The sequence below is a fragment of the Oryctolagus cuniculus genome, chromosome 6 (assembly GCF_964237555.1).
Source record: "Oryctolagus cuniculus chromosome 6, mOryCun1.1, whole genome shotgun sequence".
NCBI lineage: Eukaryota > Metazoa > Chordata > Mammalia > Lagomorpha > Leporidae > Oryctolagus > Oryctolagus cuniculus.
The window spans coordinates 78,706,184-78,723,307 of record NC_091437.1 but is presented as its reverse complement, the minus strand read 5'-3'; the positions used below and the strand labels follow the sequence as shown (position 1 = coordinate 78,723,307).

The window sequence follows — 17,124 nt, the reverse complement described above, 5'->3', positions numbered from 1 at the left end:
CCAGGGTTTCCTTCCTCAAGGATACAGGCATAATTCCTAGAAGTGCCCTCTCTGGAAGATATTGCTATAAATAACTTTGCAAGACCAGTTGCTCTCTTGAGCAACTGCCATGTAATTCCTAAACTGTGCCTGTGAGGGATGGACATTTAAGCCACTGCCAGTATCTGCTTACCCGTGGAAGGTGAATGTCATGAAACTGTCGCATGCAGAAATGAATGAGCAGTTGGATTTTAGGAATTGATATTCAAGTGTCTGCAATGAAGGCATGCGATTTTTTTTTCTTTTTCACTCGTTAGTCCACACAATCTAGAATATTGAAATATCCTTCTGTGTAGTCTTAAAGGCCTTTCCTAAGCCTTTCTTATAAGAAATACCCTCAAAGCTTGAAGGAGGGAGATTTTAAGAATTTAAGAAAAGCTCAAAAGTGATCTCCAATCTATCTAAAAGTGCTTAAAGGATTGCTAGAACATGCAACTGAAAATATACTTCAGTGCCCCCGTAAATTCTCCTGCTGACTGCACTCGCTTGACCTGTGACCTCATCTAACCTGAGGCCAGCCATGTGGTCACATCTCATAATGTGAGGGACCATGACAAAGCTGTGTGACAACAACTGCCATATTCCTGCCTCTCTCCTTTGGTGTTGGAGATAGCAAACACTTGCTTTTCCCCCCTTATATATACTTTCCGGTTTCCTGTGTCTTAAAGGTTCACAAACCTGCAGTAAACAGGAAATCATCAGTGTGGTGCATCTGAGCCCTGGGGAGCAAGTCAGAAGGTCTAATTCTAATCTTGTTTCATCCCCCTCATTAGCTGGGGATCTCTAGCCAAGACCTCTCACCTCTTTGAATGTCTCCTCCTCTGCAAAAGGAAGGAGGCAGAATAAGTAATTTGATTTCATCATCCTATGTTTTTGTTATAAAGGTAAGCTAAAATGCTTACAGTGATCTCAGAGAATTTAGCAGTAAACTAAGCTCCCACATTCATCTAGCTCTTTAGGTTTCAGATTCTCTTAAATAAAATTAACTCAGTGCAGTGTTTCAATGAAGATATTGGGCTTTCTGTAAATACCTTGATCTAATGTGGTTTTAATCCATATTTGTTTTACAGAGCAAACTCTTGGGGAGGTTAGAAATTGACCTAAATGAAAGATCTCTGCAAGTGAGATCCCAGTAGAAAGAACGGGCCATCAAAGAAGGAGGTACCTTTCTCTGAAGGGAGGAGAGAACTTCCACTTTGACTATGACCTTGTCTAAATATGATCAGAGTCAGAGAACCCAAAAAGGCTTCCATAGCCTTGGCAGCTCATGACTAGAGCCTAGGGTGATTACTGACGCCATAAACAAGAGTGTCAAATTGTTAAGTCAACAACAGGAGTCACTGTGTACTTACTCCTCATGTAGGATCTCTGTCCTTAATGTGTTATTCAATGTGAATTAATGCTATAACTAGTACTGAAACAGTATTTTACACTTTATGTTCTGTGTGGGTGAAAACTGTTGAAATCTTTACTTAATATATTCTAAATCGATCTGTATATAAAGATAATTGAAAATGAATCTTGATGTGAATGGAATGGGAGAGGGAGCGGGAGATGGGAGGGTTGCGGGTGGAAGGGAAGTTATGGGGGGGAAGAAGTCATTGTAATCCATAAACTGTACTTTGGAAATTTATATTTACTAAATAAAAGTTTAAAAAATGCTGTTTGAAACTTGTGAGTATCTCATAATTATTTGAACAGATTTTGTAGAAAGATGTTATTAAGTGCACATACTGACAGAAAACATTTACTGTTTTCCTAATTTTGATGATGCGCATGTATTTCATCATGCTTCTTCTTCTTCTTTTAAAGATTTATTTATTTATTTGAAAGGCAGAGTTACAGAGAGGCAGAGGCAGAGAGAGAGAGAGAGAGAGAGAGAGAGAGAGAGAGAGAAGTCTTCCAACTGCTGGTTCACTCCCAGATGGCCACAATGGCTGGAGCTGAGCCAATCTGAAGCTAGAAGCCAGGAGTTTCTTTCAGGTCTCCCATACTGGTGTAGGGACCCAAGGAGCTGGGCCATCTTCTGTTTTCCTGGGCTATAGCAGAGAGCTGGATTGGAAGTGGAGCAGCCGGGACTCGAACCGGCAACCACATGGGATCCCAGCACTGCGGGCTGGGCTTTAACCGCTACACCACAGTGCTGGTCCCATGCTCATTCTTCTATAGCACACAAAAATAAGCATTTTGTCTCTGATCTGTTTTGTAGATTTATTTATTGATTTATTTGAAAGAGTGGTAAGAGACAGGAGAGTCAGAGAGACATCTGCTAGTTCACTCTCCAAATGACTGCAAGAGCCAAGGCCGGGCAGCCAAAGCCAAGAGCCTGCAACTCCATTCTGGTTTCCCATCAGGTGGCAGAGACTCCAGTACTTGGGCCATTGTCTGTTGTCCTCCTAAGCCCATTAGTAGGAAGCTGGAACAGGAGGGGAGTAGCTGGGATTCAAAGTAACACTCAGATGCAGGATGCTGGCAATGCAAGAGGCAGGTTAATCTGCTGCACCCCAACGTCAACCCCTGTTCTTGATATTTTTGTATTATGAATTGAACTCAACCAGTTTATAATCAGTATAGTAATAGTAATAGTAATAGTAATAGTAATAATAGCTTTTTGTCTCCTTCGTTTTGTTTCAGCCAGTTAGAACTCTACTGTATTAACTAATAGAATTACATCAGTTACCTCATGAGGTAGATGCTTTTTATTATCCCTGTTTCAGAGATGATAAAACCAATGCACAGAGAGGTTAAGTGACTTGCATATGGTTACACAGCTAGGTTGGGATTTGAATGTAGACAGCTACAGACCCCAAGCTCCTACCCTTGGCAAGATTGCTTCTCCTATGCATTGTTGCCATGTGATATAAAAGATGATACTTAATGGACAGAAAATGAACAGGATGAGATTCGAAAGAAAATCAGGCTTTGCATAGTAACAGAAGATTAACAAACAAAAAACCCCAGTAACTTAGAAATCATGGTTGTGCAAAAACACTTTCAAATACAGTCATTTCATTACAAACGTCCTTGACAAGTCTTGGGAGCAAGTCAGACCGTTTAGTGAACTTGGACCTTTGTTTACTCAAGTCCACCGTCTGAAATCAGTAGCAGGGCACCGACCCAAGGATCTAGGCTGGAGTTCCCTGTTTCCCACACTCGGGGAGGGGGGTGCTGCATGGAGCCCCCGGGGGCGGGCGGCCGCTTCTGCCAGCCAATGAGTGAGAAGGAGTCGCTCGCAGTGGTGCCCTGGCTAGGCGTGCGACAAGGGGGGAGCGGGAGCCAGAGGACTGGAGGGGAGGGGGCGTGGAGTGGGGGTCGACAAAGAGCCCCTGGTCTCCGCCAGAGTCCGAGAGTCAACGAGTCTCCGCCGCATTCCGCCTGCGGCTGAGGTCTCTCGCTGGCCCTGGCTGCTCGTTCGGGTTTTCCTTGGAAACCCACAAGTGCGGGAAGCTCACCACCCACCCGCGTCCCGGCGCGCCGCCTCTCCCAAGGCCCCTCCCACAGGCGGGTGGGTGTCGCGGGGAAGATCGCGGCGCACAGACTCGCGCTCCCCACGCTTGCCCCCTCTCTCCCACACCCGCAACCCCAGCAGGGCTGCGGCGCACGCCGTCGGTCCCCTGGTCGCCACCTCAGTCCCGCAGCAGCCCGCCTCTCCACTCCCAGCCATCTAGAGTCTCTACAGCCCGGACTCGTTCTAACTTCCCAAGCGCGGCACCGGAGCGCGGAAGAGAAATCCCGGCGGCTCCTGCACCCGCTGGCGGCGAGTCTGCCTCTTCGGTTTTCACGCACGTAAAGAGAGGCTCGGAGTCGGCCCCTCCAGGGTCCGCGCGGGCACGACAAAGCCAGGACTGCCTCCTCTCCCTTCCCACCTCAAACTGCCCGCCCTGGGCGCCGGCTCCCCTCCAGCTCCTTCTGCCCATCGGATGAGAACTGCGACTTCGCCACCCGCCTGGAGTTTCCCAAACGCGTTTCGGTGGTCAGTGTGCATTTTACACTTTGAAGTCTGCATTCCCGCGTCCTCCACCCGACCACAACCAGGGTGTCAGGGGACAGGATCGCGCGGATCCCTGGGGGAACTGGTTATAAACTGATCCTGAGCGCTCGCACCCCGTTTCAGACACAGAGACATCTGCAACCTCCTGCCTCTGCCAACAGACGTTGGCTAACAGAGGGGGCTGGACCCCTGGAAGAGGCAGGCGACCCGCACCCGCTCCCACCGCCGCGGCCACCAGAGCCCAGGTCCCGCCGAACGCTCGCGCCCCGCCCGGCCTCTGCCGCTTCGCAGCCGGAGGCCGCAGGGCGAGTCTGGGGGGGTGAAGAAGGGAGTGTGGAGGAAGTGGGGTACTCACGGTCCCGCCGTCCACCCCATCAGCCTGAGGAGCCGCTCGGGCCGGCTCGCCTCCGTTGGCCGTGCGCATGCGTCCCGCGAGTGCCTTATTTTTATTACAATACCCAGTGCTGTCCTTACTACGCCGGCGACGGCTCTCCGCGGCTCTCCCCTTCCTGCAGCTCACGGTCTCTGCGTTCGCCCTCTCCTCCCTCTCGCTTCCTCCCCCTGCTCTGCCTCCTCTCCGCCCCCTCACGCCTCCTCCCCGGGCCAGGCAATCCCCGGGCTCGCCTCCTCCCGCGGCGGCGGCGGAGGCGGAGGCGACGCACTCCCGGGCAGCGGGGGCCGGGGAACACCCCCGAGGCCCCACGTAGGGGCGCGACTCGCTCTTGGGCCGCAGCCCCGTCCTCCAGACCCAGATCAGGCGCTGCAGAGAGTGTGGGTGCAAAGCGGGGACGGGAGTTGAGGGCTCGGCACAGCCTGGTCTCTTTTGCCCTCGCCTCGGCGTGCGAGGGCCAAGCGAGAGACCCGTGTGTGCGGGACTGCGTGCTTGGGACCTTGTGAATGAAATGAGGCGGAGGGAGGAGCGCGTGGGGCACCGCGAGGGGAGGGGGTGCTCGGTCCCCGGAGAGTTGTGCCCGGGCACCTGGCCGCCTCTACAGGGCAGCCCCCTCCCCGCCTCAGGCTCCGAGCACTTCTCTGCGCTCTGCTCCTCTACACAACCCCTTGCAGCCTCCGCCTCCACATCTTCTGCACTGAAAGGGGGTCCTCGCCTTGCCCGGGACAGCCGGAGCCCGGAGGCCCCACCTGGTGACCGCGTGGGAAGGTGGGATGGAGTGGAGGGAGCTATGACCCTAGATCAGGATCCTGCTGAGGCCCTCTGTTTCCCCCTTTCTCCCAGGTCTCCACGGTCCTCCAGGGAGAAGGGAGGATCAGAGAGGGGAAGAGGACCCCTGCCGCCCATTTCTGCGGTAACAGAGCTCCTAGGGTCCCACTGGGAATTGGCTGGGCCACTCGGGTCCGTGCGCCCGGGCTCCTAGGGCTAAACTGAAGCTGGAAGCTGACCTGACACAAAAAATAACATCACGTCATTTCCTCCACCGCCTGCTGAGGGGGCAGGGGTGGGAGCGCGAGCGCAAGGGGCGGGCGGAGGCGCGCCTGGGGGCGGCTCGGCGGAGGGGGCGGAGAGCGACGCACTGGGAGCCTGGAACGGGGCCTTGGGAGGGGCTGCCGCCCCCTCCAGCTTCCAAGGGCCCTGGAAAGGAAGTGGCCCAGTAGAAAGTAGCCTAGGTGCCTTCCGGGGTGTCCGGGGCTCCCCACGCCCGTTCCTCCAGCTTGCCCTGCACGTCCCAACCTTCCCAGCCTCCCCGTGGGCCCCGGTGGAGTGGGTCTGGGGGTGAGGAAGGGGCCTCAGAAGCCGGCGTCCACGTGGGGCCGAGGCGGGGAGTGGTGGAGACCACGGTACTCACGGGCATGGTCGAACTCTGCCCGGCGCTGGCGTCCTGTCTCCCGGACTCGGCGACCCGACGGGCCAGCTTCCGTGGGCCACCCTCTGGGGGGCGGCCGGGCATTGCCAGCGCAGCCCCAAGCAGGAGCGCGAGGCGGCCGGGCAGCTCCTCGTGTCCCCGAGAGGGTCCGGCAGCCCGCAGGGCGGGAAGCAGGGGAGAGAAGTCCGGGCGCCGACAGGGAGCCTCAGGAGGGGGTCGCCGAAGAAGGTGAGAGAAGACCCGCGTGAGGTTGGAGAGCGGGCTAGAGAGGAAACTGAGCAGCTTCGGGGCAGCGGGCGAGCCTGGGAGCTGTGCAGGGCCGAGAAGGGCAGGGGCCAGGGCGGGAGAGAGAGAAAAAACCAGCACACCGTTACTGACGTGTCCTGCCGCTTGCAGCAGCATTTTGAGGCGTTGCTTTTAGGGTGCAAGACAAAAGTCGGTTGGGAGCAAAAGGGCAGGCCACAGTTACCTGCTCTCCTCCTTTTCTCTTCGCCCCCCCCCCCACCCCGCTTTCTGTGGCTCTCTATTACTTAAAGTGTGGTTCGCAGAAATGCAAAATCTCAGGCCCCATCCCAACTGACTATATCCAATGCGCCATGTTGTATTCCCAGGGGATTCGTTAGCACGTTAACTGTGAAATGCAGCGAATGGAAGGGGTTGAGTTGACGTCTCTTGGGTCTTTATACTGTATGAGAATCTCAGTTCATTTTGTAACTCTTGCTCTTTTCCCTTGCTCTTCTGATCCCCAGTTCCTCCATCTCTTCCCCCTTCTTGGAGAGCCTCCAGGTCTGCCAGAGGCACAGAACTGAACTTGGGTATCGGTTCCCTCGGGATAGTTGTTTAGGGAAGACTTGGGTGGTGGGTAAGAGTGGCTGTGGAAACCCCAGACCCTGGGATGGAGAAAAGGACTGCCCCGCTTGGCTTTGCAGGTGCTGGGTGGAATGAGGACACCCAGACTCAATGTTGGGGTTGTTATTACAGCCCGTTCCCCCACTCCAAATGTACTTATTGTAGGGAACATAGATACTTTCGTCTTCTCATTGTTACTTCGGAGACCTAAGCAATGGTGGGGAAGGGCAAAGTTTTTTTTGTTGTTGTTCTTTTGTTTGTTTGTTTGTTTTTTGTTTTTCCTCTTGGAAAGGAAAAGATGACTCTTGGGAACCATTAGTTTGGAAATCAGGAGTTCAGGGTTCTAGACTCAGCCTCACCACTATCTTGACGTCTAACTTGGGGACTCTGTTCATTGAGTTCATCTGTTTCACTTACAAAGTGAAGGAATTGAACTCTGAGGCTGTGGAAGGCCACCTGCCTCTTTCAAGTTGTCACCTTTCAGATGCTCTCTGGCTTCCTGGTGAGCCAACGTTTAGTGTGGTAACAAACCGGAACATAATTTAGCCAATCCAATACACCTCCCTCAAGCAAAACAATTTAATCTGTCTGTGAAAAACAGGAGTGGTAGTTGCCAAGAAAAATGAAGGTGGAGGCGGGAAGCAGAGAATGAAAGTGACAGGGTGGGGGAGGCGGGCGCGGGTCCCAGGGGCGCCGCGGCCGCTCTCCAGGGTCCTGAAGGTGGGCGCGGCCCGGGCTGCTTCGTGGGCCTGGCGCGGTTCCCTGGCCGCGCAGACGGCAGGCCTGGCGTGTTTTCCTTCAGTGGTGGAAATCTTGTGGGAAGAGCTCGTGAAAAGGGAGGGAGGAAACCTAGCAACCCATTCTCATTCATGAGGCCCTTTCTGGGAAGCCGCCGAGCGCGTTGGCTGATTTGTCTATCAGGCGTTTGTATGCGCCAGGGAGTCAGCTCGGTTTGCATTTCCGAGTAAGTTCACACTATGTCGCTTCCCCTCGTTACCTTTTCCTGGGGAATGGGGTCGTTCTGCTAGAAATCGCATTCTTCTAGTTCAGATGCGCCCCTCCCCCGCTCCCCGGCACGTTGCTTTTATCTTAAGAGTTGGGGCTGGGAGCAGAATCGGATTCTGGAGGAGAGCCCACCGCTCCCTGGAGGCGGGGAAGCGCGCGATTTGGAAAGCTCTCAGCGCCCGACTTGGAGTCCAACGATAGAGCAGCAGGGGCCGGCGACGTGTGCTTGGGGCTGGGGATTGGAATAGGGATTCCGCTGGCGCCCTCGCGCACCTGCTAGGGACTTTAGGGCCAGAAGCCATGTCTGCGCCCAGGTTCCGATCCGTGAGTGGTGAGGAAGGATCCGAGGCCGGAGGGAACCCAACGCTGAGAAATCAAGAGAGGACTGGCCGAGTCTCCGGAGGCCAGGAGCGTGACTGTGCCCACTCGCGATTTCCTGACCTGCCCTGGCGCAAGGGCTTGAATGAAACCGGAAACCCTGAAAGTGAGTGCCGCACATCCTTCTGCTGCTTACGCCCAACTCCCAGAGGCCCGAAGGAGCTTTGGGGGCCTCGCTTGGGTCCCAGAATTTGGCGTCCCCAGCTCCTGTTTTCAGTGGTTTTGTGAAGGCGTGCGAACCGGTAACCTGACCCTTCTCTGTTCTCCCCCTCGCTCCAGCTCTTGCCCCCAAGGCCCTTGCACGCCCCCTCCTCAGGCACGCTTCATTAGGCATTTTGCTTCGCTCCTGTGCTTCAAGACAGAGGCTCTTGTAAGGGAAGTGGTGGAAATGTTCAGGCAGAATAAAAGTCCCAAACCCGATCCCAGGAAAACAAAGCTCTGGCTCCTTTGCTCCCCCGGAGGCATTCACCATTTGCCCTGGCCCAGACCGGTCTCCCCGCCAGTCCTGGCTGGGGGCCGGCTGCTCCGTGGCCACAGCAAGCCTGGTGTGGGACCCAGCAGCTTCCCCAACCAGCGCAGGTGCGAGGCAGAGACGTGAACGGCGCTCCTAGGGACCTGGTTCCGCCCTGCTGGCGGGGTCACAGGTTTCATCCATAGCAGAATTAAACTACTCTTCACAAAAAATTTCTGAGCACCTTTCAAATTAAAATTACACTCAGGATGGAATACGAAATTAGATTTAATGCTATGAAGTTACCTCCCCAAACTGTATTTATTAAACTTCATTTTGCTAAGCTTTAGCAATATTATGTATTTTTATTTTGTCATTCATTTAGAGACATAGTTCTTCCCTTTGGGTCTGAGTTGACAGTGATTGAAAACCCTCAAAGGCTCATTTTTGTCTGCTGTGATGATAAATCACATGGATTTGAAGGTGGCAATAAATAAGTCAAATATGTTATGTCTTTTTGAGTTACAGGTTTATATGAATTTGAGGCCAATCAAACTATTAATACCAGTTTCTATTAATGTTTCTTAGAATCTTCATGTTCTAGTAAAAGCACAACTGTAAAAAAGAATATTTCTGCCGTTCATACTTAGGACTTCATCCATTCTTTTATTAACATTTAAAATGTGCTCATATCTATGACTTATGTGGAAAGCTCATAGAGATGTTATAGGAGGGTGCTTCAAAAAGTTTGTGGAAAAATCAAATAGGGTGGGCATTTAGCCTAGCAGTTAATTTGCCTGATGTGTCCCATATGGAAGTACCTGAGTTTAATTCCTGGCTTTGGCTCCCAACTCCAGCTTCCTGCTAATGTAGACTCGGGAAGCAGTGGAGTTGGTGCAAATAACTGTCTGTCAAGGCCTGTGGGAGACCTGGATTGAGTTACTGGCTCCCAGCTTTGGCCTTGCCCAGTCCTGGGTATTGGCAGCTATTTGGAGAATAAACCTGCAGACAGGAACTCTCTTTATCACTCTCTCTCTCTGCCTTTAAAATACATTTTTTTAAAATGGAATCAAAGGGCTACAACTGTGGCATAGTAGGCTAAGCCTCCTCCTGTGGCGCCAACATCCCATATGGGTGCCTGTTCCGATCCAGTTCCCTGCTAATGGCCTAGAAAAGCAGTAGAAGATGGCCTAAGTACTTGGGCCCCTGCACCCATGTGGTAGGCCCAGAAGAAGCTCCTGGCTTCTGGCTTCGGATCAGCTCAGCTCTGGCCATTGCCATCATTTGGGGAGTGATCTAGTAGCTGGAAGAACTTTCTTTCTGTCTTTCCCTTTCTGTCTGTAACTCTACCTCTCAACTAAATACATAAAATCTTTTTTAAAAATGGAATTAAAACATAAGTTTTTTATTGTAATGTTTTTTGAAATTGTAATATGGGGAGCTTCAAAAAGTTCATGGAAAATGGACATTATGAAAAAACTGCATGAATTTCAAAATTTTCCACACCCAAATAAATATCTTTTTAAAAGAAGATTTATTTTATTTATTTGAAAAGCAGAGTTATGGGGCAGGGGTAGGGGTGACAGAGAAGAGAGAGAGAGAGAGAGAGAGAGAGAGAGAGGAGAGAGAGATCTTTCATCTGCTGGTTCATACCCCAGATGGACACAATAGTCAGGGCTAGGTTAGACAGAATCCAGGAACTTCATCCCAGTTTTCCACATTGGTACAGGGGTCCCAGCACTTGGGCCATCTTCTGATGCTTTCCCAAGCACATTGACTGGGAGCTGAATTGGAAGTGGGGCGGCTGGGACTTGAATCAGTGCCCATATGGGATGCTAGCATAGCAGGCAGCAGCTTAACCCACTGTACCACAGCGCCAGTTTCTAAATTTTTCTTTAAATTTTATTTTCCAACAAGCAGTTGGAAGTAAACAAGTAATGGAGAATATGATATTGAAAAAGGAGGGACTTGGAATGGAAGCAGAATGGACAACAAATGAGAGTGTGGCTTAGAGGTGATGTGTGTCTGTAAGAGACAAGACTGTCTGCCTTGTTCTTGCAGAGAAAACTGGGCCCCATGCCTTTCCCACAGGCATTGCTACCTGTCTCAGGTTAGGATATGGGGCTTTATTAGAAAACTGAGTCTGGGGCCAGTGTTGTGGAGCAAATAGTAAAGCCACTGGCATCACATGTGGATGCTGGTTCATGTCCTACTCTTCTGATCCACCTTCCTGCTAATGGACTGGGAAAAGGATCAGAAACCAGCCATGTGGGCAGAAGCTCCTAGCTCCTGGCCAAGCCTAGCTGTTGCAGGCTTCTGAAGAGTGAACCAACAGATGTAAGATCTCTCTCCTCTCTGTCTCTACCACTATCTCTGTATCTCGGACTTTCAAATAAATAAATAAATCCTTTTTTAAAAAAACTTTATATTTACTGCAGTTTGAATATGTGTGTCAACAGTTTGTATGTGGGAAATCTGGACATCAATGTAGCAGCTGAGAGGTAGCACCTTTGAGAGTTATTAGGTCAGGAAACTCTGCCCTCAGGAGTGGATGAATCCATTCTTAAATTAATGGATTAATGGGTTACTTCAGAAGTGCTTTTGTTATATAAAAAAAAAAGGTTTGGGACTGATGTTGTGACATAACAGGTTAAGCCACTGCTTCAACACCCCTTCTATACACATCGGAGACTCTGGCCTGGCCCCAGCTATTATGGCTATTTGGGAAGTAAACCAGCTGATCCATATCTCTCTCTCTCTCTCTCTCTCTCTCTCTCTCTCTGCCTCTCCCCCTCTCTCTTTATCACTCTGGCTTTCAAAATAAATAAGTGGATTTTTAAAAAAGATGTATTTATTTGAAAGGCAAAGCTACAGAGAGGCAGAGGCAGAGAGAGAGAGAGAGAGAGAGAGAGAGAGAGAGAGATCTTCTATCCTCTGGTTCATTCCTCAAATGGTCACAACAGCTAGAGTTGGGCAGATTCGATGCTAGGAGCCAGGAACCTCTTCTGGGTCTCCCACATGGATGCAGGGCTCAAGCACTGGGGCCATCCTCCACTGTCTTCCGGAGCCATAGCAGAGAGCTGGATAGGGAGTGGAGCAGCTGAACCTTGAACTGGTGCCCATGTGGGATGCTGGCACCACAGGTGGCAGCTTTATTCCCTGTGCCACAGTCCCTCAGTCCAGACCCCAATAAGTGGATTTTTAAACAAATGAAAAACAAGGTATCTCTGGCTTTGCTGCTTGGTCCCACCCTGTTATGTCCCCCAGCAGCTCCCAGGCAGATGCTGGTGCCATTCTCTTAGACCTCCCAGATTCTAGAACTGTGAGCTAAACAAACCCCATTTCTTGATAAATTACCTGGTATTAGGTATTTTGTTACAGTAACAGAAAACACACTAAGATAATTCCAAAACTGAACTGCAAAACTTATCCTTCTGCAATTTTCACCTCAGTAAATGTCAGTTTGATTCTTTAAGGCTGAAAACATTGACATATCCCTAAATCTCTCTTTTAGACTCTGAAGCCAATACATCTTGTTATATTCCCATCCATAATCCTTTGTTGTAGGATGACTTGTTCTCCCCTACTCCCATTTATATGTTGTAATCCCTATTCCAGTGCCTCACAATATGGCCTCATTCAGACATAGGGCTGTTGCAGAAATAATTAGTTAAGATGAGGTCATGTAGAAGTAAGGTAGCCACACTCCAGCATGACTGGTGTCTTAACAAAAGGGGGAAATTTGGATACAGACATATACACAAGGGGAATACCATTTAACATGAAGGCAGAAATTGATGCATGTGCCAGTCAAGGAATATCAAAAATTGTTAGAAAACCACCTGATGCTGACAAGAGGCATGGAGCTGAATCTCCCTCACAAGAAATTAAGCCTCAAGATTGCAACACAGAAACCCTGAGTTTCCACCCTGCCTGTTCTGTACTGTGATTTCAGACTCAAGACTGTGACATCAACTCTTATTTGAATGTCCAACCTACAGTCTTCAGACTTGCTAGCTTCCAGAATTTCATAAGCTAATTGCTTAAAATAAATCTCCATCATTCATACACAGATGCATGCACACATCTGTGCATCCTATTGTTTCTGACTAATATACCCCGCTTACTGGTCTTTCTACTTCTCTTTATCCACGTTTCCTCCATCATCTAGTCTCCACACTGAAGTCACAGCTGTTTTTTAAAACATAGGTCAGGGCCGGCGCCGCGGCTCACTAGGCTAATCCTCCACCTGCGGTGCCAGCACACTGCGTTCTAGTCCCTGTCGGGGCACTGGATTCTGTCCCGGTTGCCCCTCTTCCAGGCCAGCTCTCTGCTGTGGCCCGGGAGTGCAGTGGAGGATGGCCCAAGTCCTTGGGCCCTGCACCTGCATGGGAGACCAGGAGAAGCACCTGGCTCCTGCCATCAGATCAGTGCGGTGCGCCGGCTGCAGTGGCCATTGAAGGGTGAACCAACGGTAAAGGAAGATCTCTTTCTCTCTCTCTCTCTCTCTCTCTCTCTCTCTCTCTCCCCCCCCACTCTGCCTGTCGAAAAAAAAAAAAAAGAAAAAAAGGTCAGATTATGTTACTCTACATCTTCAGATTTCTTTTTTTTTCTTTTTTTCTTTTTTTTTTTTTTTTTGACAGGCAGAGTGGACAGAGAGAGAGAGACAGAGAGAAAGGTCTTCCTTTTGCCGTTGGTTCACCCTCCAATGGCCGCCGCGGCCGGCGCACCGCGCTGATCCGATGGCAGGAGCCAGATACTTATCCTGGTCTCCCATGGGGTGCAGGGCCCAAAGACTTGGGCCATCCTCCACTGCACTCCCTGGCCACAGCAGAGAGCTGGCCTGGAAGAGGGGCAACCGGGACAGAATCCGGCGCCCCGACCGGGACTAGAACCCGGTGTGCCGGCGCCGCAAGGCGGAGGATTAGCCTGTTGAGCCACGGCGCCGGCTTACATCTTCAGATTTCTATTGGCTTCTGCGTCCAGAATAAACACCCAAGTCTTTATACTAGCCCTCAAGGCACTACATGAATGGCCCTACTTGCCTCTAAGAGCTTGTCTTCCTGTATAGCTGTCCCTGCAATATTGTTTTTTTCCATAGCACTTGTCACAATCTGATATCTATCTTCACTAATTTATTTGTAAAAAGTAATTTTGTCTCTCTTGTCCATTGCTATCTTGATAGAATGTAGAACAGGGCTTGGTCTTTTAGAAGGTGCTCAATAAATATTTATTAGGCAAATGGATTAAAAATACATGATACTGGCGTATTTCAAAAAATTCATAGAAAACAGAACTTAAAGATAAATTTATTTTGGTGCAAAAAACCTTGAAATACATACATAGAAGGAGTCTTTAACATGTTCATGAAAAATGAGTATTATGAAAAATATGTTCATGGATCTCAAAACTTTTTGCATCAGATAAGCTTACTTTTTTGTCACCTTTTCCATAAACTTTTTCAAAGTACCCTCATATAGCACATATGGACCTTGAAAATATTATCATCAGTGAAAGAAGCTAGACACAAAAGGACAAATATGGAATGATTCCATTTATATAAGTTATCAAGAATGGAAAAAACTTAGAGATATAAAATAAAATGGGGGGGGGTGCTGTGGCACAGCAGATAAAGCTGCTGTCTGCCAAGCCAGCGTACCATATGGGTACTGGTTCGGGTTCCAGCTGTTCCACTTCTGATCCAGCTCCCTGCTAATGGCCTGGAAAGCAGCAAAGGATGGTCCAAGTGCTTGGGTCTCTGCACCTAAGTGGGAGACCTGGAAAAAACTCCTGGCTCCTGGCTTTGGCCTGGCCCAGCCCTGGTGGTTGTGGCCATCTGGGGAGTGAGCCAACAGATGGAAGATCTCACTTTTTTCTTTTATCTCTCTGTAATTCTGTCTTTCAAATAAATAAATAAAATCTTTGTGTTTTTTTTTTTTTTTTAAGGAAAATATAGCAAGCAAGTATTGTGGTGCAGTTAAGCTGCTGCTTTGGGCACTCACATCCCATATAAGAGTGATAGTTCAAATCTGGGGGATAGTCTACGTCAGATTTAGCTGTTTGCTAATGAATACTGGGACACAGAGGAAGATGGGCCAAGTACTTGGGTCCCTGCATCCCATGTGGGATACCCAGATAAAGTTCTTGGCTCCTGGTTTCAGCCTGACCCAGATCTGGCTGTTGTCACCATCTGGAGAGTAAACCAGTGGATAGATGGTGTCTTTCTTTATTCTTCTTTCTATTAGAGATTTATTTAATTGAAAGGCAGAGTTACAGACTGAGAGAGACAGACAGAGAGAGAGGTCTTTCATCCGCTGGTTTACTCCCCAAATGGCTACAATGGCTTGAGTTAGGCCGATTCGAAGCCAGGAGAAAAGAGCTTCTTCTGAGTCTTCCTCTTGTGTGCAGGGGTCCAAGCAATGGGGCCCTCCTTAGCTGCTGTCCCAGACCATAAGCATAGAGCTGGATTGGAAGAGGAGCAACCAGGACACAAAGCAGCACCCATAAGAGATGCTGGCACTGCATGTGAAAGCTTAACCTACTATGCCACAGTGCTGGCCCTATTCCTTTCTTTCTTTTCCTTCCTTCCTTCCTTTCTTCCTTCCTTCTCATCTCTCTCTCTCTATCCCTCCCTTCCCCCCTCCCTCCCTCCTCTTTCTTGGTCTCTCTCACTGTGGCTTTCAAGTAGATGAAAATAAACAACAAAAAGAAAGTTGTGGGGCTAGCATTGTGGTATAGCGGGTCAAACTGCCACCTGCAATGCCAGCATCTCATATACGCATTGGTTCATGTCTTGGCTGCTCCACTTCTAATCCAGTTTCCTGATAATGGCCTGGAAAAAGCAGCAGAAGGTGGCCCAAGTGCTTGGGCCCCTGCCATCCACATGGCAGACCTAGATGAAGCTCCTGAGTCCTGGCTTTAGCCTAGCTGAACCCTAGCTTCTGTGGCCATAAACGGAGTGAACCAGTGGCTGTCTCTTTCTCTGTCCTTACCCCATCTATAACTCTGACTTAAATAAAGAACTAAGGGAAAAAACAAAGAGCAGAAAACAAGAAGAAAGTGGAATATACATTGTTAGGGTTAGAGAAATGGAAGAAGAAATGAGGGGTTACCATTTAATGGAATCAGAATTTCTGGGAAAATAAATAAGACTTGGAAATAAATAGTGATGGTTACAGAACATTGTAAATGTGTTAGTGTCACTGAATTATACACTTAAAACAGTTAAAATAATAGGTTTTATGGTATTTTCATTTATATTTTACTACAATTTGTAAAAACCTTCAAAACTCTTCAAAATGTGTGGAGAGGATCCCAAGAAAATCCACCCACGGAAGAAGGACAGTGGGAAGAAGAACAGGATCACTCCTGATTCTGGCACTGAGCTTCCACCTGTCTCCTGGGATTCTCTCACTTTGATTTCAGCTGCCACCATTCAAAGTGTTTGCAAGGTAGACAATGCTTGGTCTCATTGTACTGCCAGAGTTTTTGGAGCATGGATGGTGACATGGGAAGCAGAAAGAAAATAGCTGAAGCAGGGACCAGACCAAGAAGAATCTTGTAAATCATTCATTTGTTCATCATTTCAGCAATCACTGGGTAGCAGGCAAATACAGCTGGCACCATCCTGGATGCTTGGGATTCAAAATGAGTGAGAGAAAAGTGAGCTTCTCTCGTGCTGTGATGAGTTGAGGAGTACTCAAAGTCTATGGAGACTGAGCAGTGCAAGCTCATGGTAAGGATTTTGAATTCTATTTCAAAAGCAAAGGGAAGTTACTGACAGGTTTTCAGCAAGAGAGTAACATGATCTGGTTTGTATTTTAAGGAGTCCCCTTGGCTGCTGTGTGTTGGAATGAATGCAGGGTACAAGGACAAGGGTAGCAAAAGTAAAACAGGTGAATTTGTACTGGTCCAAGTAAGAGAAGATGATGATGTGGACAGCTAATGGGAGTAAACATAACAAGAAATGGGGAAGTTTGCTATAAATTTTATAGAGAGAATTAGCAGAAATTCAAGTAGATTATAAGTACAGGCTGAGAAAAAGGGATTCAAAGATAATTCTTAGTTTTTTTGGCTTGAGCAGTTGAGTGGCTTGCTGAAATGAGGAAGACTGGGGGAGGGAAATAAAGAATTCCAGTGAAGACAGATTTTTGAGATGCCTATGAGTCATTCAGTCGGAGATGTCAAGTGGCCTTGAGCTCAGGTAGAGGTCTGGGTAGGAATCTGGAAGATGTAAACTTGGGAGTCATTAGCATAAAATGGTATTTAAAACTATTGGAATTGGGTTAGATCCCTAGAGACCAGGAGAGGGAGGGTAGGAGGAAGAGCAAGACTGAATCAACTTACAGAGTTTGAACCACATTGAGGATGTTAGCACAATCACATTTGTATTTTAGAAATATCTCTTTGTTCTTTGATGTTACTTAGAAGTAGGCATGACTGAAAAGAGGGGACCAGGGAAGAGGCTGTTACAATATTTTTTTTGGAGAAATAATAGTGACTTGATCTAGGGAAGTACTAAATGGTATGGAGATAAACAAACAGATTAAGGGATTTTTAAAAACATTATTTGAGAGGCAAACAGAACACAC

The 17,124-nt window shown here is 48.8% G+C and overlaps 1 protein-coding gene across 5 annotated transcripts in view; it reads right to left on the bottom strand.

The window, feature by feature from the left end:
• RGS20 (regulator of G protein signaling 20) overlaps positions 1-17,124 on the bottom strand; it is a 125,506-nt gene that overhangs the window by 84,121 nt on the left and 24,261 nt on the right. The window contains exon 2 of one of the 5 annotated variants that reach the window (XM_070076607.1): positions 5,833-6,159. The exons of 1 other annotated variant lie outside the window; for it this stretch is intronic. In XM_070076607.1, coding sequence (XP_069932708.1) covers positions 5,833-6,159 — 327 coding nt within the window. Of the gene's footprint in view, positions 1-4,385; positions 4,714-5,832; positions 6,160-17,124 lie in introns of those variants that run through there. 3 more of the 5 variants (XM_008255529.4, XM_051844489.2, XM_008255528.4) reach the window with 3 other exon arrangements.